Here is a 24,197-nt window from a genome sequence, read left to right as displayed (position 1 = left end):
GCCGTGTTGTTCGTCGTAGGAAGAAATTAGAACAAGATAAGGAATGGATACAGAAGACGGCAGTGGTAAGAGGGGCAGGGCCTTGGTGTTTTTACTTTGCACAGGACTTTTTCTGGCTCCAGTGAGGTGTGCACACCCATCAGAGAGCTGTAAGGAATAACACACAACGTGAATGCAAAAATGCATCCACGGAATCAGAGGTACAACCTGAGCGTGTGGGTTGTGGGCAGACTGATGAGGATTTTTCCAGGATTTACTGAGAATCTTCTGCCTGCAGGTCTGTATCAGGCAACTGGGTGGGTTTGAGAGTGGAATAAAGGAAATGTGTATTACACAGGCCCCAGCCAGGCACTGTGGCATGTATCTGTAGTCCCAGCTGCTTAGGAGGCTGAGATGGAAGGATCCCTTGAACCCAGGGGTTTGAGGCTACAGTGTGTTATGATCACACCTGCAAATAGCCACTGTACTCTAGCCCAGGTGACACAGCAAGACCCTGCATCTAAAAATAAAAAGACATAGAGATCCATCCCCCTAACAGATTAGAATCCATATCAAAAATCAGTCACACAGCGAATGGATAAATAAGCTGTGGTACATTCACACAATTAAATATTATTCCGTACTAAAAAGAAATGAGTTCTTAAGACATGGAGGAAACGTAAGCACATACTACCAAGTGAAAGAAAGCAACCTGAGAAGATTACGTCTTACCACAGCTACTGTATGATGCTCTGGAAAACACAAAGCTATGGAGACAGTGAAAAGGTAAGTGTTTGCCAGGGGATGGGGGCAGGAAAGGGTGAAAAGGTGACACTTGGGATTTTTAGGGCAATTAAACTCTCCCGTGTGATTCCACAATGCTGGATACATGTCATGGTACATTTTTCCAAACCCACAGAATATACAACATCAAGAGAGAACCCTAATATAAACTCTGGGCTGTGGGTGATCATGGTGTGTCATTGTAGGTTCATCAATTATAACAAATGTACCACGCCTGGGCGGGGGGCGTTGTTGGTTAGGAGGCTGTGCATATATGGGAAACTACTTTCCACTCAATTTTTTCGCAACCTGCTCTAAAACAAATGAAGCCTGTAAGAAAATCAATCACATGGAGTATTTATAAAGACGGATACTATTATACAAAGATCTGAATGAAAACTAGTCTCAAAATATTAAAGTCATTTATTCCATCCAAATGAACTCCAAAAGCCAGCGGGAGTAGCAATCCTTATATCAGACAAAACAAACTTTAAAGCAATAGCAGTTAAAAAGGCAAAGAGGGACATTATATAATAATAAAAGGCCTTGTCCAACAGGAAAATATCACAATCCTAAATACATATGCACCTAATACTGGAGATCCCAAATTTATAAAACAATTACCACCAGACCTAAGAAATGCGATAGCAACATGAAAATAGTGAGGAGCTTGGATATTTCACTGACAGCCGTGGACAGGTCATCAAGACAAAAGTCAGCAAAAACAACGGGTGTAAACTCTACCTCAGAACAAATGGACTTAACAGATACAGCACTGGACAGGTCATCCAGACAAAAGTCAGCAAAAACAACGGGTGTAAACTCTACCTCGGAACAAATGGACTTAACAGATACAGCACTAGACAGTCATCAAGACAAAAGTCAGTAAAAACAACGGATGTAAACTCTACCTCGGAACAAATGGACTTAACAGATACAGCACTAGACAGTCATCCAGACAAAAGTCAGTAAAAACAACGGGTGTAAACTCTACCTCAGAACAAATGGACTTAACAGATACAGCACTAGACAGTCATCCAGACAAAAGTCAGCAAAAACAACGGGTGTAAACTCTACCTTGGAACAAATGGACTTAACAGATACAGCACTGGACAGTCATCATGACAAAAGTCAGTCAAACAATGGGTTTAAACTCTACCTTGGAACAAATGGACTTAGCAGATGTTTACAGAACCTTCTACAATTGCAGAATATGCTTTCTACTCATCAGCACATAGAACTCTCTACAAGATAGACTGTATGATAAGCCACAAAACAAGTCTCAATGAATTTAAGAAAACAGGAATTATATCAAGCACTCTCTCAGACCACAGTGGAATAAAACTGGAAATCAACCCCAAAAGGACTCAAAATCATGCAAATACATGGAAATTAAATAACCTGCTCCTGAATGATCATTGGGTCAACAATGACATCAAGATGGAAATTTAAAATTTTTTTGAACTGAATGACAATAGTGACACAATCTATCAAAACCTCTGGGATACAGCAAAAGCGGCTAAAAGTTTGTAGCCCTCAATGCCTACATCACAAAGGTGAAAGGGCACAAAGAGACAAGCTAAGATCACACCTCAAGAAACTAGAGAAACAAGAACAACCCAAACTCAAACCACATAGAAGAAAGGAAATAACCAAGATCAGAGCAGAGCTAAATGAAATTGAAACAAAAAAATACAAACGATAAATGAACAAAAAGTTGGTTCTTTGAAAAGATAAATTAAATTAATAGACGATATGCAAGGTTAACCAAGAAAAGAAGAGAGAAAATCCAAATAAATTCAATTAGAAACAAAACAGGAAATATTACCTCTGACACCACAGAAATACAGAAGATCATTCACAGCTACTATGAACACCTTTATGTGCAAAAAATAGAAAACCTTGAGGAAACAGACTAACTCCTAGAATATACAACCCTCCTAGCTTAAATCAAGAAGAATTAGATACCCTGAACCTACCAACAACAAGCAGCAATATTGAAATGGTAATTATAAAAATTACCAACAAAAGAAAGTCCAGGACCAGACAGATTCACAGCTGAATTCTACAAGACATTTAAAGAAAAATTGGTACCAATCCTATCAACACTATTCCACAGATAGAGAAAGAAGGAATCCTCCCGAAATCATTCTGTGAAGCCAGTATCACCCTACTACCAAAACCAGGCAAGGACATACCAAAAGAGACAACCACAGACCAATGTCCCTGGTGAACATAGATGTAAAAGTCCTGAATGAAATACTAACTAACCAAATCCAAAAACATATCAAAAAGATAATCCACCATGATCAAGTGGATTTCATGCCAGGGATTTTCATTTGTTTATGTGATACATTATCTCAATAGACACAGAAAAATCACATGATCATCTCAATAGACACAGAAAAAGCATGCAGCAAAATCCAGAATCCCTTTTTAATTAAAACTCAGCAAAATCAGCATACGAGGGACACACCTCAATGTAATAGAAGCCGTCTATGACAAACCCACAGCCAACATAATACTCAATGGGAAAAAGTTGAAAGCACCCTCTGAGAACTGGAACAAGACAAGGATGCCCACTCTCACCAGTTCTCTTCAACATAGCACTGGAAGTCCTAGCCAGAGCCATCAGACAAGAGAAGAAATAAAGGGCATCCAAACTGGTAAACAGGAAGTCAAACTGTCACTGTCTGCTGATGATATGATTGCACGCCTAGAAAACCCTAAAGACTCCTCCAGAAAGCTCCTAGGACTGATAAAATAATTCAGCAAAGTTTCCAGATACAAAATTAATGTACACAAATTAGTAGCTCTCCTATACACCAACAGCAACCAGGCTGAGAATCAAATCAAGATTTCAACTCCTTTTATAATACCTGCAAAAAAATAAAAAGAAAAACATAAATAAAATATTTAGGAATATACCTAACCAAGGAGGTGAAAGATCTCTATAAGGAAAACTACAAAACATGGCTGAAAGAAATCACAGACAGCACAAACAAGTGGAAACACATCCCATGTTCATGGATGGTTAGAATTAATATAACCAATATTGTGAAAATGACCACACTTGCAAAAGCAATCTACAAATTCAATGCAATTCCCATCAAAATGCCACCATCATTCTTCACAGAACTAAAAAAAAAAAAAAAATCCTAAAATTTATATGGAACCAAAAAAGAGTCCACATAGCCAAAACAAGACTAAGCAAAAAGAACAAATCTGGAGGCATCACATTACTTAATTTCAAACTACACTATAAGGCCATAGTTACCAAAACAGGATGGTACTGGTATAAAAATAGGCACATAGACCAATGGAACAGAATAGAGAACCCAGAAATAAACCCAAATACTTATAGCTGACTGATCTTTGACAAAGCAAACAGAAACATAAAGTGGAGACAGGACATCCTATTCAACAAATGGTGCTGGGATAATTGGCAAGCCACACGTAGGAGAATGAAACTGGATTTTTGTCTCTCACCTTACACAAAGATCAACTCGAGATAAATCAAGGACTTAAATCTAAGACCTGAAACTATAAAAATTCTAGAAGATAACATAGGAAAAACCCTTCCAGACATTGGCTTATGCAAGGGTTTTACGACCAAGAACTCAAAAGCAAATGCAATAAAAACAGAGATGCATATCTGGGACTTAATTAAACTGAAGAGTTTTGCACAGCAAAGGGAACAGCCAGCAGAGTAAACAGACCACCCACAGAGTGGGAGAAAGTCTTCACAATCTATACATCTGACAAAGGACTAATATTCAGAATCTACAACAAACTCAAGCAACTTATCAAGAAAAAAAACAAACAATCCCATCAAAAAGTGGCCTAAGGAAATGAATAGACAATTCTTAAAAGAAATGTAATTGACCAACAAACGTGAAAAAACGCTCAACATCACTAATGTTTAAGGGAATGCAAATTAAAACCACAATGAGATACTACCTTATCCCTGCAAGAATGGCCACAATCAAAAAATAATAGACTTTGGCATGGATGCAGTGAATAGGGAACACTTCTACACTGCTGGCGGGAATGTAAACTAGTACAACCACTATGGAAAACAGTGTAGAACTTTCTTAAAGAATTAAAAGTAGAACTTCCGGGGCCGGGCGCAGGGGCTCACACCTGTAATCCCAGCACTTTGGGAGGCTGAGGCAGGTGGATCACGAGGTCAAGAGATCGAGACCATCCTGGTCAACATGGTGAAACCCCGTCTCTACTAAAAACACAAAAATATTAGCTGGGCATGGTGGCGCGTGCCTGTAATCCCAGCTACTCGGGAGGCTGAGGCAGGAGAATTGCCTGAACCCAGGAAGCGGAGGTTGCCGTGAGCCGAGGTCACGCCATTGCACTCCAGCCTGGGTAACAAGAGCGAAACTCCGTCTCAAAAAAAAAAAAAAAAAGAAGTACCATTTGATCCAGCAGCCTCACTACTATGTAGCTACCCAGAGAAAAAGAAGTCATTTTACCAAAAAGATACTTGCACACACATATTTATAGCAGCACGATTCACAATTGCAAAAATAGGGAAGCAACCCAAAGGCCCTTCAGAAATCCCTCATTTAAATTAAGGTGGGAATTTAAAAGATGTGATAGACTTCATGTCTTCAGTAAATATAAATTTTAGGATTTTTTTTTTTAGTTCTGTGAAGAATGATGGTGGCATTTTGATGGGAATTTCATTGAATTTGTAGATTGCTTTTGGCAGTGTGGTCATTTTCACAATATTGATTATATTGAGAGATCTAACCATCCATGAACATGGGATGTGTTTCCAGTTGTTTGTGTTGTCTTTGATTTCTTTCAGCCATGTTTTGTAGTTTTCCTCATAGAGATCTTTCACTTCCTTGGTTAGGTACATTCCTAAGTATTTTATTATTATTATTTGCAGCTATTGTAAAAGGAATTGAGATTTGAGATCTTGATTAGATTCTCAGCTTGGTTGCTGTTGGTGTGTAGGAGAGAACATACTGTGCCCCAGGCACTCTTCTAGGTGCTAGAGATGCAGAGGCAAATGAGACACAGCCCCCGCTCTCAGGGAGCTTATCTGTTCCGGCTGAGGAGAGAGTCAATACACCGAAGTACTATTTGGTGATATGTCGGCTTCTGTTAGGAGCCATAAGGAAGCAACAGCAGAGGAGGCCCTCCAGTTGGGCTGAGAGAGGAGTTGCTCTCATGCCTATAGAGTGATCAGGCAAGGCCAGCTGGGACGAGTACCATTTAAGCGTAGGCATGTATGAAATGAGGACATGAGCCATGGAGACTCCTGGGGAAAGGGCATTCTAGATGAACCAACAGGTGCAAAGGCCTGAGGCCGTTGCTTCAAGGACAGCCATCGGCAAGTGGGAAAGAAACAGGAAATTAGCTTGGGTGCCCAAGTCAGGTAGAACCTCCGCCTCAAGGACCCAAAGCTGGATTCGTCTGGACAATGCGCATCAGCTTCTGAAGCAAATGCTTCCCAAAGCCAAGCGGCTTAATGAAGAGATGCGCATTTCTTTCTCATGTCAAGTCTATTTTAAGCCTTGTAGCTCTTCCCTTTCAAAGTGCATCTCAGGGATCTGGGTCCTTTCATCATAAGTCTCCACCATCTTGGAGCTAACTCCAGTTGTATGGACAAGAAGAGAAGCCAAGGACCAGGCTTAAATTCCATTGACCAGACTGGGTCCCATGACCGCAGCTAGCTGCAGGAGAGCTGGGAAGTGTGCTCCTGCTGTGTGTGTGGGGAAATGGAATGGCCTGCACTAAGAGGAAAAGCAATAGGACATCTTTACATCATGATTATGGCAAAAGTGGCAAAAGTGGAAGAGAATAGGAAGCCAACATGGTTAACCAAGATGTGGACCCTTCTGGCCTCCAGAGAAGGAATGAGAAGTTCAGTTTTCATTCAGCTCTTTGTCCTGCGCTGAAAAGGGAAGTCTGTGGGACCAGTCAGAACTCCTATGGACAGAAGAAGGGGGCTCTCCAGGTTGTAGCAGACAATGTACATACAAAGTCTTCAGCTTCCTCCTATCCCTGGCCTCGCTTCTCCTAATACACAGAAGAAACCTTACTTGGCTAATTGCTCTGATTAGGCGATATAACTCCACACTCCGAACCCTACCCTGCCTCAGATCTTCACCAGCTCTGGCATCATCTACCCTCCATGGCACCCCCTCCCCACTAACACTGAAAATGTCCTCCCTGCAGCCAAGAGGAAGAGTCTCACCAAGATCTCTAAGCAGAGGATCCTCTCTCACCTACCATTCATGTTGGGCTGCACCAAGCACCCATGAGGTATGCCAGGGAGTGGCACACTTGGCTTTGTTTGTTTTAATAAATCCCGAGCTGTACGCTGAGTGCGGTAGCACCTTCTGCATGTGCTGCTGTTCAGGCTGAATCCAACCGCTCCAGACCAGGACCGCGGACCTCGCAGCAGCCATGGCGAGCTCGCAGAACAGCTCCGGCACAGCTCAGGGTCCCGCCTTTGAGACACTGTATTTCCTCTAGCAGGACTGCAGGAAAGGCCAGAGATGTAGTATCTTCACTCTGCACTTTAAGCTCTGGCCTCATATTCTGTCCCAAGCAAATGCTGATGAGCTTCAGGCTCTCAGATGTGCCATTTGTTATCCATTTCCCATTGAGAGAACATGTGCAAACTCCAGCTCTGTGTAAGAGACTGTGATTTGCCCAGGGGGTCCTTATCATCAGAAAAATTTCATTACATGACAAGTGAATTCGACAAGCAGAAAGCATCTCAAGAAAGTCTGGCTTTTGGGTAGCTTCTGAAAATAAGACCTAAGAGACAAATACCCTCTACCCATGAAAAACATCTGGATGTTTCCAACAGGTCCCCAAGGCAAATCAACTGTGGGTGCCAAAGCACTTTTTAAACCAAGTGTCCATCGAAGGATGGATGAAAAAAGAAAATGCGGTCTATATACACAATGGAATACTATTCAACCTTAACCAAGGAGGAAATCCTGTCATTTGTGACAATGTAGATGAACCTGGAAGGGATCATGCTAAGCGAAATAAGCCAGGCACAGAAAGTCAAATACTATATGACATCACTTATGTGTGGAACCTAAAAACACCAAACGTGGGCTGGGTGTGGTGGCTTATGCCTATAATCCCACATGTTGGGAGGCCGAGGGGCGTGGATCACCTGAGATTGGGAGTTCAAGAACAGCCTGACCAACGTGGAGAAACTTCGTCTCTGATAAAAACACAAAATTAGCCTGGCATGGTGGAGCATGCCTATAATCCCAGCTACTCAGGAGGCTGAGGCAGGAGAATAGCTTGAAACTGGGAGGCAGAGGTTGCAGTGAGCCAAGATCTCACCATTGCACTCCAGCCTGGGCAGCAAGAGTGAAACCCCATCTCAAGGGAAAAAAAAGTCAAACTCATAGAAACAGAGAGTGGCCAGAGGCTGAGGAGTAGGGAAATAGGAGGTATTGATCAAAGGGTATAAAGTTTCCACCAGACAGGAGGAGTAAGTTTAAGAGGCCTACTGTACGCCATGGGGACTCAAGCTAATAACGACGTACCTGGAATTTGTGAAGAGAGATTTTACGTTTTCTCACCATAAGAAAACAACTATGTGAGGTAATGCATATGTTAAATCGCTTGATTTCACCAATCACAATGTATACATATACCAAAGCATCATGTTGGACAACATAAATATATACAAATTTTACTTGTCAATTAAAGAAAGAAAAATGTGTGAAGGGCTTTTAGGTTTAAAGAAAAAACCAGTGCTTTGTAGACCAAATGTCCCAGGTGGCTGGGAGCTTAATGGTTAGAGGCAGCATCACAGATAAATCTGAGGCCTGAGGGTCAGACCGCTGGAGCCTGGCTCTCTTCTCACTAGATGACTTTGTGTAAGTCCATTAGCCTCTCTCAGACAGGAATAAATGATAGTGCATGTTTTGTCAGGTCAGTGTACTGTGAAATTAAAGCACTTAGTGCAGTGCTGGGCATAAGGAAACAGCTACTGTTGCTCACATCATCACTGTCACCTTGAGGAGTGCTTTCTACCTGTCGTCCAGGTGGAAGCCCACAGACAGCTTTCTCTCAAACAGAACTGCATCTCTGTCTCCTATCACCTTAAATTTTGCATTCTGCTAGAAGCTTTCTTTGGACAAAGAATCATTCAGCTTCTTACTATAATAATTTGAGCCCATCCAGTGACCACAGTGCTCACCATAACCCCAACCCTTCCACCCCTAGATGCCACCGGCAGTGCGGTCCCCAGCTTCATACCGGTGTCAGAAGAGAAAGTCAGCCCTTAACTAAGAAATCATGTCTCACTGGAGACATTCAAGCAAAGATTGGACAACTACTTCTCCAGAACAGAAAGGAAACTCACGTGTCAAAAACAGTGACTAATAAACACACAGAAAGAACATGGCTGCACGAATACCAGAATCTGATCAGATAAAGCAGTTTACAGAATGCCTTGTAACTACAAGAAATGTATAGAAAACTGCTTTTTTAACTGAGTTAGAGACTTCACGAGAGACCGCCTGCTCGGAACATCGCTTACAGAAATATTTTTAAATGACGCAAAGGATATCCATGAGATCTCAGGAATATCGTTCAGCAGCCAGACGGAAGAGAAGTCCTGATGGATGAACTTTCAGTAGAAAATTCCCAGTAACTACTGTGCTGGACATGAGGACTCATCCGATAAAATCTCCCGACAGCCGTAGCCGCCATGTTAAACCATCTCTCATGACTGTTTGGCAAATGAAAACCACTGGAGACAAAAATCTCTATTTCCCTGGAATATCAAAATGGAAGACCTTATTGTTCGATGACAATAAGAGGCGACATTTGTTGAGGCCTTAAGATTCAGTAGCTGGGTCACTTGATTAGAAAAATAAACTATTGCTTCTTAGAAAAAAATTAAAGTGGCTTGAAAATCGCTACTCTGACTTCTTCTAGTTAGATTGATGTGGGACAGCGATGGTCTGCAAAGCCTTCTGCTGCAAACACCTGGGAACTGAAATAAAACATAACAAGTATCCTTTTCAATGCAGAACAGAGAATGTAAGAAAGTAAGGGAAATGACCTCTGCCAGAAACAGAAAAACTACAAAAGCAGAAGGGTGAGCATGTGAGCCAGGTGTGTGTGCCGGGGAAGCAGGGGAACGATGGCTGTTGACAATCCAGGGGCTTGGGTTTTAACACCAACATGGGGACAGGGGACAATTAGAGGACACACACACTTTCCAAGCACATGCAAAACATCTACTATAATTTTTTTTTTTTTTTTTTGAGACGGAATTTCTTGTTGCCCAAGCTGGAGTGCAATGGCGCGATCTCAGCTCACTGCAACCTCCACCTCCTGGGTTCAAGCGATTCTGCTGCCTCAGCCTCCTGAGTAGATGGAATTACAGGCGTGCACCACCACATCCAGATAATTTTTGTATTTTTTTAGTAGAGACAGGGTTTCTGTATATTAGGCTGGTCTCAAACTCCTGGCCTCAGGTGATCCGCCCACCTCGGCCTCTCAAAGTGCTAGGATTACAAGTGTGAGCTACTGTCACTGATCACAGGCTAGGTCACGAAACGCATCTCGGCAAACGCAAAGGAATTGATACTGTACAGCCTACGTTTCCTGGCCCCAGTGACTTTCAATCAAGAATAGTAATAACATAACCAGAAGTGCTTTGTACATTGGCAAATTTAAGAACATCCTTGTAAATGACTTAGGTGTCAAATTTGAAAATATTTAGAATGGAGTAAAATGAAAGGTAAATACACTTAAGGGAAACAGCTAAAACAGTAAATTGAGGGGAATGTTATAGCTTTTTCCTGAGTCTGTTTCATGCTGTTATTACGGGTACCACAGACTGGGTAGTTTACAGTGAGCAGAAATTTATTGTTCTGAAGGCTGGAGAGTGCAAGATGGAGGGGTCACATGTGGCAAAGGGGGGTTGTTTCATCATCCCACGGTGGAAAAGCAAAACGAGGGTGGGGGAGAGAACAAGAGCGAGAGATCAGACTCGCAGCCTCAAGCCCCTTTATTTTATTATTTTGGTGTTCTTTCTTTCTTTTTTTTTTTTTGAGATGGAGTCTCACTCTGTCACCAGGCTGGCGTGCAGGGGCGCGATCTCAGCTCACTGCAACCTCCGCCTTCCAAGTTCAAGCAATTCTCCTGCCTCATCGTCCCGAGTAGCTGGGACTACAGGCGTGTGCCACCACAGCCAGCCAATTTTTGTATTTTTAGTAGAGACGAGGTTTCACCATGTTGGCCAGGATGATCTCAATCTCTCTTGACCTCGTGATCCACCCGCCTCGGCCTCCCAAAGTGCTGGGATTACACATGTGAGCCACTGTACCCGGCCATCAAGGTTTTTATAATTGATATTAATCCATTCATGAGGTTCCAGCGCCATCACCTGAACACCTCCCATTAGGCCCCCATCTCCCGTCAGTGTTGCCTTGGGGATTAAATTTCCAACACATGTTTTCGGGGAACATATTCAAACCATAACAGCTTTAAACACACGTGTTAAAATCTACAGCCATATCCCCCTGCATGGTTTCAATCTCGTCTAATCTTAGAAGTTGAGTAGAGTTGGGCCTGGTTACTACTTGGAAGAAGACTGCCTGGGAATATGGGTGCCAGAGGTTTTTTCTTAAGGGCTTTATCTAATTAAGGAGGAGGAGGAGGTGAAGGAGGAGTAGGAGGAGGATCTTAAAGAAGAAGAAAGACAAAAGCAGGAGAGAGAAGCGTTCAGCATTCAATTTAAGGAATTAGAAAAATAAAGTAGACCAGAAAACCCACAGAAAGCAGAGGATACAAATGATAATGATATGAGCAGAAATGGATAAAACAGAAAACAAAGGGATAATAAAATAAACAAACCAAAACTTGGTTCTTTGAAAAGACTAATAGGCAAACTTCCCGCCGAGGTGGATTCAGAAGGTAAAAATAATACAGCGAATGAGGACGGGGCAGAGACAGATTTCTTTAAAACAGCATCGACTTAAAATTGTGATGACAACAAATGTGACCGTTTACATAAAATGAACAATTTTCTAGAAAAATAATTTGCACAAACTGATTAAAGAAGAAATAAAAAACTTGAGTATACCGATGTTACGGGTTGAATTGTGTTCCCTTGGAAGAGAGATGCCGGAGTTCTAACCCCCAGTGCTTCCGGATGCGACCTTACCTGGAAATAGTCATTGCTGATGTAATTAGCTAAGATGAGGTCATCTTGAAGTCGGTGTGCCCCTAATCCGATGTGGTGTCGTCCTAAGAGGGCCGCCATGTGGAGACACAGAGAGCACCACACGGAGACAGAGGCAGAGTAGGGGTGATGCGTCTATAAGCCAAGGAATGTCAAGGGTCTCTGACTATCATCAAAAGCCAAGGGAGACCATGGAAGAGAGTCTTCCCCAAAGCCTCTAAAAGGAACCAGCCCTCGGGATCCTTTGATTTCAGGTTTCCAGCCTCCACAACAGTGAGATTAAATTTCTGTCGTTTTAAGCTGCCCAGTTTGTGAGACTTTGTTCCAGCATCCCTGGGAAACTAATACCATCAATAACCATTGGGGTGACTGAAATGACAGTCTAAAATCTAAACACACACACAGATCCAGTTCAGCCTCCCCATTGTCTAGACAAGTAGACGGAAGCCCCGCAGCTCCCCAGCAAGTTGGTGAGGTCACATGTGGCATCAGGGAGCAAGCAGGTGTCCACACCACACTCTGCAGGAGGACAGTTGGTGCCCAAGCACTTTTCCCATGTTTCATAGGCTTGTCTTTTCTTCCCAGGTGCATCAAGGTGATGGAAAATTAATTCTCTACCCCAACGAGAATGTCTATCAGATTTTCTTTCCTGATGGGACAGGCCAGATACAGTATCCACAGAAGCACAGGGAGACTCGTGTTGACATACATTGGCACCTAAAATGCCTGTGATTCAGGGTGTGGGGTTTGACTGAGGCCTGAATCGTCTGCAGGGCCCTTCCTTTTCCAGGGAATCCCAAGGACTGACTGCTTGTGCCTTAACCTCCTCCCAGTTATCCATCCGGAAACCTGGCTATGCTCATCTTACAAGTGAAAATGAAAAAGTTCACATTCATCATTCTGGAAGACAGTCCGCAAGGGCGGATCCGGGCCCTCATCAACAACTCAGGCAATGCCACCTTCTATGAAAATAGAGACATCAGGTAAGCCTGGGTCATGAGTCCCTAACATTCCTGCCCCTGGAGAAGCAGCTGGAAAAATTGAGGCCTCCAGTTTGCACGAACTTCCTCTCTCCCTGTCTCAGACTCCCACGTGTTGGAAATGGGAGAATGAGCACCATGATGGACCAGTTTGTCAGGTCCCTGACCGCAGAGTAGGTCACCATTGCTCCCCGGTGGGTGAAACAGCAGTCGAGGCCCCACAGCAACCACATTCTATGGGTCTCATCTCCTAAGCAAGCACCTCTTGAGAGTCACCCTTGTGAGAATTACCTTAGGAAAACCCGGGGCCTCCCTGTTCTGGGTGCCTCGGAGAGGAGGGTTTGGTGAGGGTCTGGACACATGCATAGAGTCCATGGTCCAAAAGGTGACTTCTAAATATTTCACTATAACTGGACTTAGTTCTTAAGTTCCCATTTCTGGTAATGGTGGAAAACTATCTTACCAATTCAAGACAACTCAGTCACTTCAAAATGCTTCCCCGTCTCTTTAAGGCAAGGACTCTCTCTTCAGGATTTTCTCCTTCCCTTCCTCTTCTAAGTGGTCATGGTGTGGGGATTTATATATACTTTTTTTTTGAGATGGTGTCCTGCTCTGTCACGCAGGCTGGAGTGCAGTGGCGTGATCTCGGCTCATTGCCCCCTCTGCCTCCTGGGTTCCTGAGATTCTCCTGCCCCAGCCTCCTGAGTAGCTGGGATTACAGCCATGCTCTGCCAGTCCAGGCTAATGTTTGTATTTTTAGTAGAGATGGGGTTTTGCCATGTTGGCCAGGCTGGTCTCGAACTCCTGACCTCAGGTGATCCACCCGCCTTGGCCTCCCAAAGTGCTGGAATTACAGGCATAGCCACCACGCCCAGCCAAGGGGACTTAAACTATCTTGGATCAACTTTATACTTTCTTCTTGCTAGTCAAAGCCAAATGTAATTCCAAAAACAATGATTTTCAAGCTGGAGAGTTTGGTTCTTAACAATACTTTCTCTACCGTGAGCCTTTTTACACACCGTTTCCTGACTGTCTTCCTCGTGGAAGTATCTGCCCTCCCCTGAACGTCCTGTATATAGAAGATGCTCTCTAAGAAGTGGACCAAAATCTTGGGTACAGAAAGCACAAAGGAGTCGGGGCAAGAAATTCTCAGTTAATTACCTCAGAGAGGATCTGGTGACAGATCATCAAGCAAGCCAACATCAGGAAGGGAAGAGCTCCCCGCCCAGTCCTATCAGCACGTCCCGGCACCTCCGCACATGAGCATCTGGATGAGAGACAGATGGTCCCTGTATGTCCGTTCACAGCACCCATCACCCCACAAAAGTCAAACCACAGGGCCAGCCTCTGTGAATAGGCTGACCCACCCCCAGACTCATTCCTTCCCCAGAGGCAGCTGCTCCAGAGAAAAATGTTACCCACAGAGCTTGGTCTCCAAGGGAATTCTTCAGCAAAACTGCAGTTTCATTGACACTAGAGGATGTTATGGCAAAGCCTCCCAGAGTCATTTGTCAACACAGAGCCGCTTGGCCAGGGTCCCGACCCTAACTGCTAGAATTTCCTCAGCACCAACAGGGCTTCTCCTTGGTACCTCGGGCACTGGGAGGGACTTAGAGCCAGACTATTTCAAGAGCTGAATACTTCTTAGGTCACTTTTGATTTTCATTTCCTCAGGGAAGATGGAAGGCGTGGCTGTCCTTTGCCAGACATGTGGAAACTAAAATTCATCATTGCCCTTGACTCCCAGTCCAAGGGGTCTCAGGCCAGGCTTCCTACCTGAGGAAGGAAGGTTCAGGGTCCCACACAGTATTGAGACCTGTCCAAACTCAGGGTCCTCGGTGGGTGGGTTCTATTCATTCCACAGGTCAGGATCTTTTCAGCCCCTGAGCAGGAACTGCCCAATTCTGACCATTCCCAGATGTTCCAGATCCCATCTTTTAAGGGAGACTTAGCCCAGAGCTGGGCACTCATATTTAGCATATCTATTCCTAAGCAATGAGAATTTACCACATCTATTTCCTGGGGAGTGGGGGGTGGCCGAGTGTTGCTACTGGAATCCTAGGTTCTTTGGATCTCCCAGGATAGAAATCAAGAGAGATCACCAAACATAGCAGCAAAGGAGAGTTTATTTCAGCTTGTGCACAAGGGAGCCAGCAGAAGAAAAGGAATGGGCCACTCCCCAAGTGTAGTGTGTGGGCTGGTTTTCTAGGGTCTGTCTATAGGGACGGGTTATGACAGGGCAGGAATAGGGGCAGTTTTTCTATTGCTTGCCACAGTGGCTCAACGTGTGCCTTCCTTCATCTGACGTAGCATTAGCACTTTAAACTCCCACCCAGGTGTGCTTTTTAGCAGGAAAGTAAGGAGATGCTAACTGTCAGTTGAAGCTGAAGTCTCAGGGCTTCAGGGAAGTGCACAGCCACCCGAAATAGGAGCTTCTTGGCCTTTTGTTACTGACTGGTTAAGAGTTAGCTAAGCGGGAGCTTGAGACAGGGACTTTAATTCTTATCCTCCAGACCACCTTATAATTGGGAACCAAGCCGCCTGCCCATCTCTGAGAACTCTGATGGGAGCCATTTAAAAGGTTAAAAGCGGGCCGGGCGCGGTGGCTCACGCCTGGAATCCCAGCACTTTGGGAGGCCGAGGTGGGTGGATCACGAGGTCAAGAGATCGAGACCGTCCTGGTCAACATGGCTAAACCCCATCTCTACTAAAAATACAAAAAATTAGCTGGGCATGGTGGCGCGTGCCTGTAATCCCAGCTACTCAGGAGGCTGAGGCAGGAGAATTGCCTGAACCCAGGAGGCGGAGGTTGCGGTGAGCCGAGATCGCGCCATTGCACTCCAGCCTGGGTAACATGAGCGAAACTCCGTCTCAAATAATAATAATAATAATAAAAGGTTAAAAGCTAGCAGGATCTGCTCCCCACAGTGAGGAAGATTCCTCCCCGTCAGTGATAACAAGGAAACGTTAGTGTTTTCGCGGTTATTGCCGTGTATGGACTTTTACCCCCTGCACAGCCCTCTGAACGAGGCACTGTTATGCTCTGTGTTTGACGGTTCAGGAAATGGAGACAGAGGTGGAGGGACTGGCCCGTGGTCAGTTTGCAAGTGGCACAGCCGGACTTTGAACTGAGAGCCTGGCTCCAGAGCCCAGGGTTTTGTTCGTTCATTTGCTATTTTTATAATTTCGGTACCAAAGAGCCAGGTTTTTCATTCGCTGCTGTGTGCACAGCCTCTGATTTAGAGGAGGAATGAGGCGGAACAGGCTGGGGCCTCAAGACGGAAGGACCTACAGGTTCGCTTTTTGTTCATCGGGGAGTGGGACCTGGGATTGAGTGACGGGAAGTGCTCCCCACGGAGGTGAGCAAGGCCGCCCATAGCAGCCTCTGAGCCACCTCCTCACTCCAACGACACCCCTTGTTCTGTAAAGGTTCGTAGATACAAAGTGACCCCCAAACGCAGAGGGAGCCGAGAAACCAAAGAGCAAGACTGATGCATGCAGTTTGTCCGTATGAGGTGATTTCCCAGGGGGACGTACAGGCAGAAGCAGGGTCCAGGGTGGATGCTAGACAGGTAGATCTCCACATCCAAACCTCCCAGACCCGGGCCCTGCATCTTGGGGAGAAAAGTGTACGTGCCCTGGAAGGAACGTGTAGGCAGCTATGGGCGTCAAAGCCTATCATGTACGCCACAACATCGAGGGTTGTTTTCAAAGAAAGGCAAAACAGACTGAACAGGTATTTCTAGATAAAGGACATCGCCACGCCCTGGACAGCCAAACGAGGCCTGGCAGACTGAGTAACCCAAGCTCCCCAAGCCCTCCTTCTCCAGACTAACCCAGGCCTTAGCATGGCTTCCTGTTCTCATGTCACTCCCCAGAGACGCTGCCTCCCCAAGGGCACCAATCTAGGAAGTGCCCTGTTGGGATTGGAAAAGCAGAAGCCAGGGCCACAGGGATAGGGTGGGTTTGAAACGTCAAGACAGGGTGGCTCAGAAGGCAGGCAAGCCCCAGAGCGTAGGACCTGGAATGAAAGAGAGAAACCCATCCACCCCCATTCCCTTGTACCTATCGATGTGGGTGCCCTGCAGAGGGCTGGCGGCAGGAATTCAGCAGGGCAGCAGACAGGCAAGGTCCCTGCCCTCAGAAGTTTGTGTTTTAGTGAGAGAGAACAGATGATGGCAAATACAGTTCGTTCTCAGGATTCATGTTAGTTACAAAGTCATTGCAGACACTGAACAGAACTCCTTGCTCTTAGGGGAAATACATACATATATACACATGCGTGTGCATGCACACACATACATATACACACATATACATACACACACATATATACATACACACACGTACATATACACACATACATATACACACATATACATATACACACATACACACGCCTACATATACACACACATACATATACACACATATACACACATACATATATACACATATATACCTAGACACACATATATACATACACACATGTACATATACACACATATATACATATACAAACATACACACGCCTACATATACACACACATACATATACACACATATACACACATACATATACTCACATACACATACATACACACACATACATATACACACATACACACATACATATACACACATATACATATACACCCACATACACACGTACATATACACACATATACACACACATATACTCATATACTCACATACACATACTCACATACACATACATATACACACACATACACACACGTACACATACACACATATATACATATACACACACATACATATACTCACATACACACACATACATATACACACACACACACACGTCACTCATGTGGAACAGTGTGCCTGGAGCAGGGGGAAGCTTGAGTTTCCCAGTGTGCACACTGCTGGCTGAGATCGAACAAGACCAGGCTCTGCCTTCCTGCTTGGCTCTCCTGCAGAGACAACCAGAGGACAGAGGTATGGGGGACAGGACAGTGCAGTGCAGAGCAAGAAGTTCAGCTCTGGGGCTGGTCGGACAGGGTTTGAATCCCAGCTCCAGCATCCCACCCTTACTGGGATAGTCTCGGGAAAGTCACATGACACTTCTGAGCCTCCTATTCTTTTTTGTAAAATAGAATTTTTTTTTTAAAAAAAGCAGTACCTCGGACTGGGTGTGGCAGCTCATGCCTGTAATCCCAGCACTTTGGGAGGCTGAGGTGGGTGGATCACGAGGTCAGAAGTTCCAGACCAGGCTGGCCAAGATGGTGAAACCCCGTCTCTACTAAAAATACAAAAATTAGCTGGGCGTAGTTGTGGGTACCTGTAATCCCAGCTACTTGGGAGGCTGAGGCAGAGAATTGCTTGAACCTGGATGGTGGAGATTGCAGTGAGACGAGATCACACCACTGCACTCCAGCCTGGGTGACAGAGTGAGACTCCATCCCAAAAAACAAAATAAATAAAAATTAAAAAGCAATATCTAGCACGATGGGCTGCTTTTAGGATTTAAGATGATAACCTATGTGAGGGGTGTGTGTGTATGTGTGTGTGTGGTGTGTATGTGTATGTGTGTGTGTATGTATGTGGTGTGTGTGATATGTATGTGTGTATGTGGGTGTATGTGTGTATGTGTATGTATGTATGTGTGTGTGGTGTGTATGTGTATGTGTGTATGTATGTGGTGTGTGTGAAATGTATGTGTATATGTGGGTGTGTATGTGTGTGTATGTGGGGGTGTATGTGTGTGTGCATGTGTGGTATGTGTATGTGTGTGTGGGTGGGTGTGTGTGTGGTGTGTATATGTGTGCGTGTGTGTATGTGGTGTGTGTGATATGTATGTGTATGTGGGTGTATGTGTGTATGTGTATGTATATGTATGTGTAGGGGGGGTGTGTATGTGTGTGTATGTGTGTATGTGTATGTGTGTATGTGTGTGGTGTATGTGTGTGTATGTGGTGTTATGTGTATGTGGGTATATGTGTGTATGTGTATGTATGTGTGTGGGGGTGTGTGTGTGTATGTGTGTATGTATATGTGTGTATGTGTATGTATGTGGGGGGTGTGTATGTGTGTGTGGTGTATGTGTGTTTATGTGTGGTGTGTGTGTGTATGTGTGTATGTGGGTATATGGATGTGTATGTATGTGTGTGGTGTATGTGTATGTGTATGTGGGTATATGTGTGTATGTGTATGTATATGTATGTGTGTATGTGTATGTATGTGTGAGGGGTGTGTATGTGTGTTTATGTGTGTGGTGTATGTGTGTGTATGTGTGTGTGGTGTGTGTATGTGTATGTGTGTGTATGTATGTGGTGTGTGATGTGTATGTGTGTATGTGGGTATATGTGTGTATGTGTATGTATGTGTGGGGGGGTGTGTGTATGTGTGTGGTGTGTGTATGTGTATGTGTGTGTGTGTGGTGTATGTGTGTGTGGTGTATGTGTGTGTGGTCTGTGTGTATGTGTATGTGTGTGTATGTGTGTATGTGTATGTGTGTATGTGTGTGTATGTATGTGGTGTTATGTGTATGTGGGTATATGTGTGTATGTGTATGTATGTGGGGGGTGTGTATGTGTGTATGTGTGTGTATGTATATGTGTGTATGTGTATGTGTTTATGTGTGGTATGTGTGTATGTGTGTGTGTATGTGGGTATGTGGGTATATGTATGTGTATGTGTGTGGTGTATGTGTATGTGTGTATGTGGGTATATGTGTGTATGTGTATGTATATGTATGCATGTATGTGTATGTGTGAGGGGTGTGTATGTGTGTGTGTGTGTGGTGTATGTGTGTGTATGTGTATGTGTGTGTGGTGTGTGTATATGTATGTGTGTATGTGTATGTATGTGGTGTGTGATGTGTATGTGTGTATGTGGGTATATGTGTGTATGTGTATGTATGTGTGGGGGGGTGTGTGTATGTGTGTGGTGTGTGTATGTGTGTGTGTGGTGTGTGTATGTGTGTGTGGTGTATGTGTGTGTGGTCTGTGTATGTGTGTGTGTGTGTGTGTGTGTGTGTGTATTTTCCCTAGGAGCTACGGGTTGGTTCAGTATTTGCTAAATCACTGGCTTTCTAGAACCGGACTACAGTGAACAGTGAGACTTTACCGTATCCATTCCTAAATTATCTGAAGGAAACCAAAAAGGCATGACAATGCAGAGTCCCATAGGGAACCCGGGGGCTGCTCGGGCCGAAGAGGTGACATCAAAGCTGAGACCTAGAGGATAAGTAGGCGCCAGCCAAGCCATGTGAGGCAGGGGACCTTTGCAAACAAACAGTGAGCAGGAAGAGCCTGCGTGTTAAAGGGGAGGGAAGGAGGGCGGGGCAGGGCCACGCGGTGAGGCCAGCAGAGGGCGGCGCCTGGTGTGGGGCTGGTTGTCCATGTTGGAGCTTCTCCCACCCATCAAGTCCCTGTCAGTCTTTCTGCAGCCAAGTCGGGGAAGGAAAGGGAAGGAGAGGAGGAGCAGCAGCGGCCCGGGGCTGAGCGCCCTGGCTGCCTGACGCGCTTTCTCGTGGTGCAGGTTGAACCTGAGCTCCACCCTGGGCTACTACTTCCCCAAAGACAAACTCCAGAAGGCCTGGAACTGGTGGAACCTGAACATCCACGTCCATGCACCCCCCGTCTGGCCCATCTCCATGAACATCAACGAGAACATCCAGGTACAAGTGAGGAGCCAGGATAAGATCATCTTCTGCTTCACCTACGAACAGAAGCGGATTTGTTTAAATCTGGGCACCAGGTACAAGGTAAGGGCACGACTCCCTACACCTCCACCAGGTGGGGTGCTCACCTGTGCAAAGGCCACTGCTGGCTTGGACTGCCCACGCCACGGGTCTCCAGGCTTGTTCTATATGTGCCAACCCAAAAACAAGGCCACTTTGCTTTGCCTGATGTGTAAGTCATAAATGCATTCATGCAGCTTCCCAGCACCGTGGCCTCAGGCTCTGAGGAAATCCACATCCAAATGCATTCATGCAGCTTCCCAGCACCGTGGCCTCAGGCTCTGAGGAAATCCACATCCAAATGCATTCATGCAACTTCCCAGCACCGTGGCCTCAGGCTCTGAGGAAATCCACATCCAAATGCTCAGGCCAGCCTGGGAAGAGTGACGTGCACCTGTAACCCCCGGACAGGTGGATCCCTTGAGCCTGGGAGTTTGAGACCAGCTTGGACAACATACCAAGACTCCTTCTCTACAAAAAAAATTTTTTTAACTAACTGGGCATGGGCCACATGTGGTGGCTTACACCTATAATCCCAGCACTTTGGGAGGCCAAGGCAGGCAGATTACTTAAGGCCAGGAGTTCGAGACCAGCCTGACCAACATGGTGAAACCCCATCTCAGTATTTGCTAAATGATAGTATATCCATCTCTACTAAAAATACAAAAAATTAGCTGAGCCCAGTGGCTCACACCTTTGATCCCAGCTACTCAGGAAACTGAGTTGGGAGAATTGTTTGAACCTGGGAGGCAGAGGTTGCAGTGAGCTGAGATCACACCTCTGCACTCTAGCCTGGATGAAAGAGCAAGACCCTGCCTCAAAAAATAAATAAGTAAATAAATAGATAAAATTAACTGGGCATGGCGGCTCTCGCACCTGTAGCCCCATCTACTCGGGATGCTGAGGCAGGAGGTCACTTGAGCCAAGCATATGGTCCACAATAAACCAAAGATGTCAACATGTATTACCTCACTTGACACAGCAGCCGTGTCAGAAGTGGGGGCCAGAAACAAGGGCGGGAATCTGTGTCCCCAGCCCTGCTGCTGTGTCCTCTTCCTTCCCCCCCAGACACACTCATCTCTAAACACATGGTCCCCTGGAAGGCTGAGGCACCTGCCCAGGCAGGCGGGAGAGGAGCAATGATGTGTCGGTTTCCTGGGGCTGCTAGAACAAATCAGCACAAACTAGGAGGCCTGAAGCGACAGAAGGTTATTCTCTCAGACTCTGTGCCGGGTCTGAGATCAAGGTGCCCGTGGACCGTCCTCTGGAGTCTCCATGGGGGACACCTCCTTGCTCTCCCAGGTCTGGTGGCTCCTGGTGGCATCACTCCAGTGTCTGCCTCCACCCTGATGTGGCCTTCTCCTCTGTGTCTGTGTCAAACCTCCTTCTCCTTTTCCTTACAAGTCATTGAATCTAGGCCCACTCTAAATCCAGGAGCTCATCCTGAGAGCCTTAATTCACTCACGTCCACGGAGACCCTGTTTCCGAAGAAGGTCACGTTCCCCGGCACTGGGGTGAGGACTCAGACATCGCTTTTGGGGGACACAGTTCCACCTACTTGAAATGTTGAGGCTGGACCCCCAGAGCCCCAACTGTGGTGGGAGAAGAAGGCAGGTTCCTGAGACCCTTCTTGAGTACCAGATTCAAGGAGAGGAATGAGGGTGTCTTTGGCTCCCCCAGTGAGGCCTAAGCAAGGTCCTGTTCCTTCTCAGCTCCCCCAACCCAATCCACATGGAAGGCTCCACTGACAGAGCCCCCTCCAGACAGGCCCCTGGGAGCAGGACTGCCTGGGCAGACAGATGGACAGACATGCCCCTGGGAGTGAAGCCGCTGAGCGGCAGCGCATAACAGCAGACTGCGGCAGAATAGATGCAGCTGTGTACAGACTATCTGGAAGAGAAGCGGGAGTCTGCGAGGTTAGGGTGCCCAGCCACCCTGGTTTGCCCAGAATGGAGTCTTCTGGGGTATGGGACTTTGAGTGCTAAAACTGGGGAAGTTCCAAACAGGTCTGGCCTTCCGGCCCCCCGGGTTCCCTCGCCTGCCAAGACCTCCTATTTTGCAGGTGAATAATGGCATCCCAGCATCCTTGCCTAGCCTGGATTTCTCAGAGCAGCCAATCCAGTGAAGAAGAGGCCAGCGCTACCAAGCCAGAGTGGCTGATTCGTTCTCCTGCCATGGCCAGGATGTGCTGGGGCTGGACAGCATGAGGGCCTGGGGCACCAGGCTTTGAATGGTGGAGGGAGGAGGGTGGTGCCCAGCAAGAGTGCATGAAGGGCTGCAGTGCACAGAGAGACCAGGGAGCCTGATATCTTGGAGAGCTGGAGCCCCGGGGAGGGGCAGCTGTGCCTGGGCAGGGCGCGTCCCAGACAGAGCGAATCAGCATGAGTGTAACTAATCAGAGCCAAAGAAAGGAGACAGAGCCTGGCACAGGGTCAGCCCAGGCGGGCAGCAGCGTGCCCAGGGAAGAACAGGCCCCTCTGCACCTGGCCTCTCCACTTCCTGGGTGACACTAGCCTGTGGTCTGAGCCCACGGTCTTGTATAAGATGGACATAGGTTACTGTGTGGCTAAAACCACCACAATATTGTGTGAAGACATTTCATATGCATAGGATTGGAGCACACGGGTGTCACCCTGTGTGATCCCCTCCAGGAGACTCTGTCCTCCGTCTTTTGCAGGCTGCAGACCCAGGCAGAGCTTAGCACAGAGGCGGCCTCCCGGGGCCAGGCCTTCCTCTCAACAAAACCCAGACACACTCCCAAGGAGCTGAAGGTGGAGGCGTGGCTTGCAGGAAGCCACTGTGAGGCATCCCAGCCCTCCCAGGGCCCAAGCTTAGCCCCACGGTCAGGACCCCATGGCGAGAAGCCCGGCTGCCCCAGGAAAGCAGGGCCTTTGGAGGGCAGGTCATGCCAGGTCACTGGAGCTGCTTTCCCTCCAGTTTAGGGCCAGGTGTGGGTGTGGCCTCGGCCCACATGACCATGGTCCACGTGAGCACAACTGCAGCCAAGTGACTGTATTTGGAAGCAACACAGATGTGCTTTCTCGGGTGAAAGCTCAGGGAACACTTGGTTCTGGCCACAGGAGGCCTGGCCTGGGGAGGGAGGGGGCACGGTGCCCAGGCAGCGTGGACCCTCAACAGTCCTCTGCATCCCCGCAGTTTGTGAACCCAGAGATGCTGAGTGAGATGAAGACGACAGCCATCCTGGAGGCAGAACCCGGCCCAACGGCCCAGAAGATCCGGGTCCTTCTCGGGAAAGTGAACAGGCTCCTGCATTACGTCACGATCCCCGAGCTGGAAAACTTCGTGGAGGCCGTCAGGATGTCGCTGATGGACAAGCGCCTGAAGCAGCTGCACTCTCGACCCTGGTTCTAGGGCGGGGCTTTTCTGGCAAATGTCTTGGGAAGGTGGAGACCTTGGGAGCGCCAGGGAAAAAAAAACCCAAAAACCTGCTGACGTGCTATGAGAGTCGGTTTGTAACTTGGGACCTGTCGTAGCTACTTGGTTAGAAATAAACGTTTTTGGCAGAGGG

At 46.3% G+C, this 24,197-nt stretch overlaps 1 protein-coding gene across 2 annotated transcripts in view; it reads left to right on the top strand.

Moving 5' to 3' along the window:
• The window catches only part of ERICH6B (glutamate rich 6B), a 90,275-nt gene extending 66,078 nt beyond the window's left edge, over positions 1–24,197 (top strand). The window contains exons 11-15 of one of the 2 annotated variants that reach the window (XM_035302603.3): positions 1–65; positions 12,551–12,636; positions 12,799–12,948; positions 20,467–20,692; positions 23,825–24,197. The exon at positions 1–65 is cut by the window's left edge and continues 93 nt beyond it. In XM_035302603.3, coding sequence (XP_035158494.3) covers positions 1–65; positions 12,551–12,636; positions 12,799–12,948; positions 20,467–20,692; positions 23,825–24,040 — 743 coding nt within the window. In that variant the 3' untranslated portion in view covers positions 24,041–24,197. The remainder of the gene's footprint in view (positions 66–12,550; positions 12,637–12,798; positions 12,949–20,466; positions 20,693–23,824) is intronic. The other variant, XM_035302604.3, reaches the window with a different exon arrangement.

This window comes from Callithrix jacchus, chromosome 5 (assembly GCF_049354715.1).
Source record: "Callithrix jacchus isolate 240 chromosome 5, calJac240_pri, whole genome shotgun sequence".
NCBI lineage: Eukaryota > Metazoa > Chordata > Mammalia > Primates > Cebidae > Callithrix > Callithrix jacchus.
Note: the sequence above shows the minus strand (reverse complement) of the source record. Positions and strands in the feature narration are given on the sequence as shown.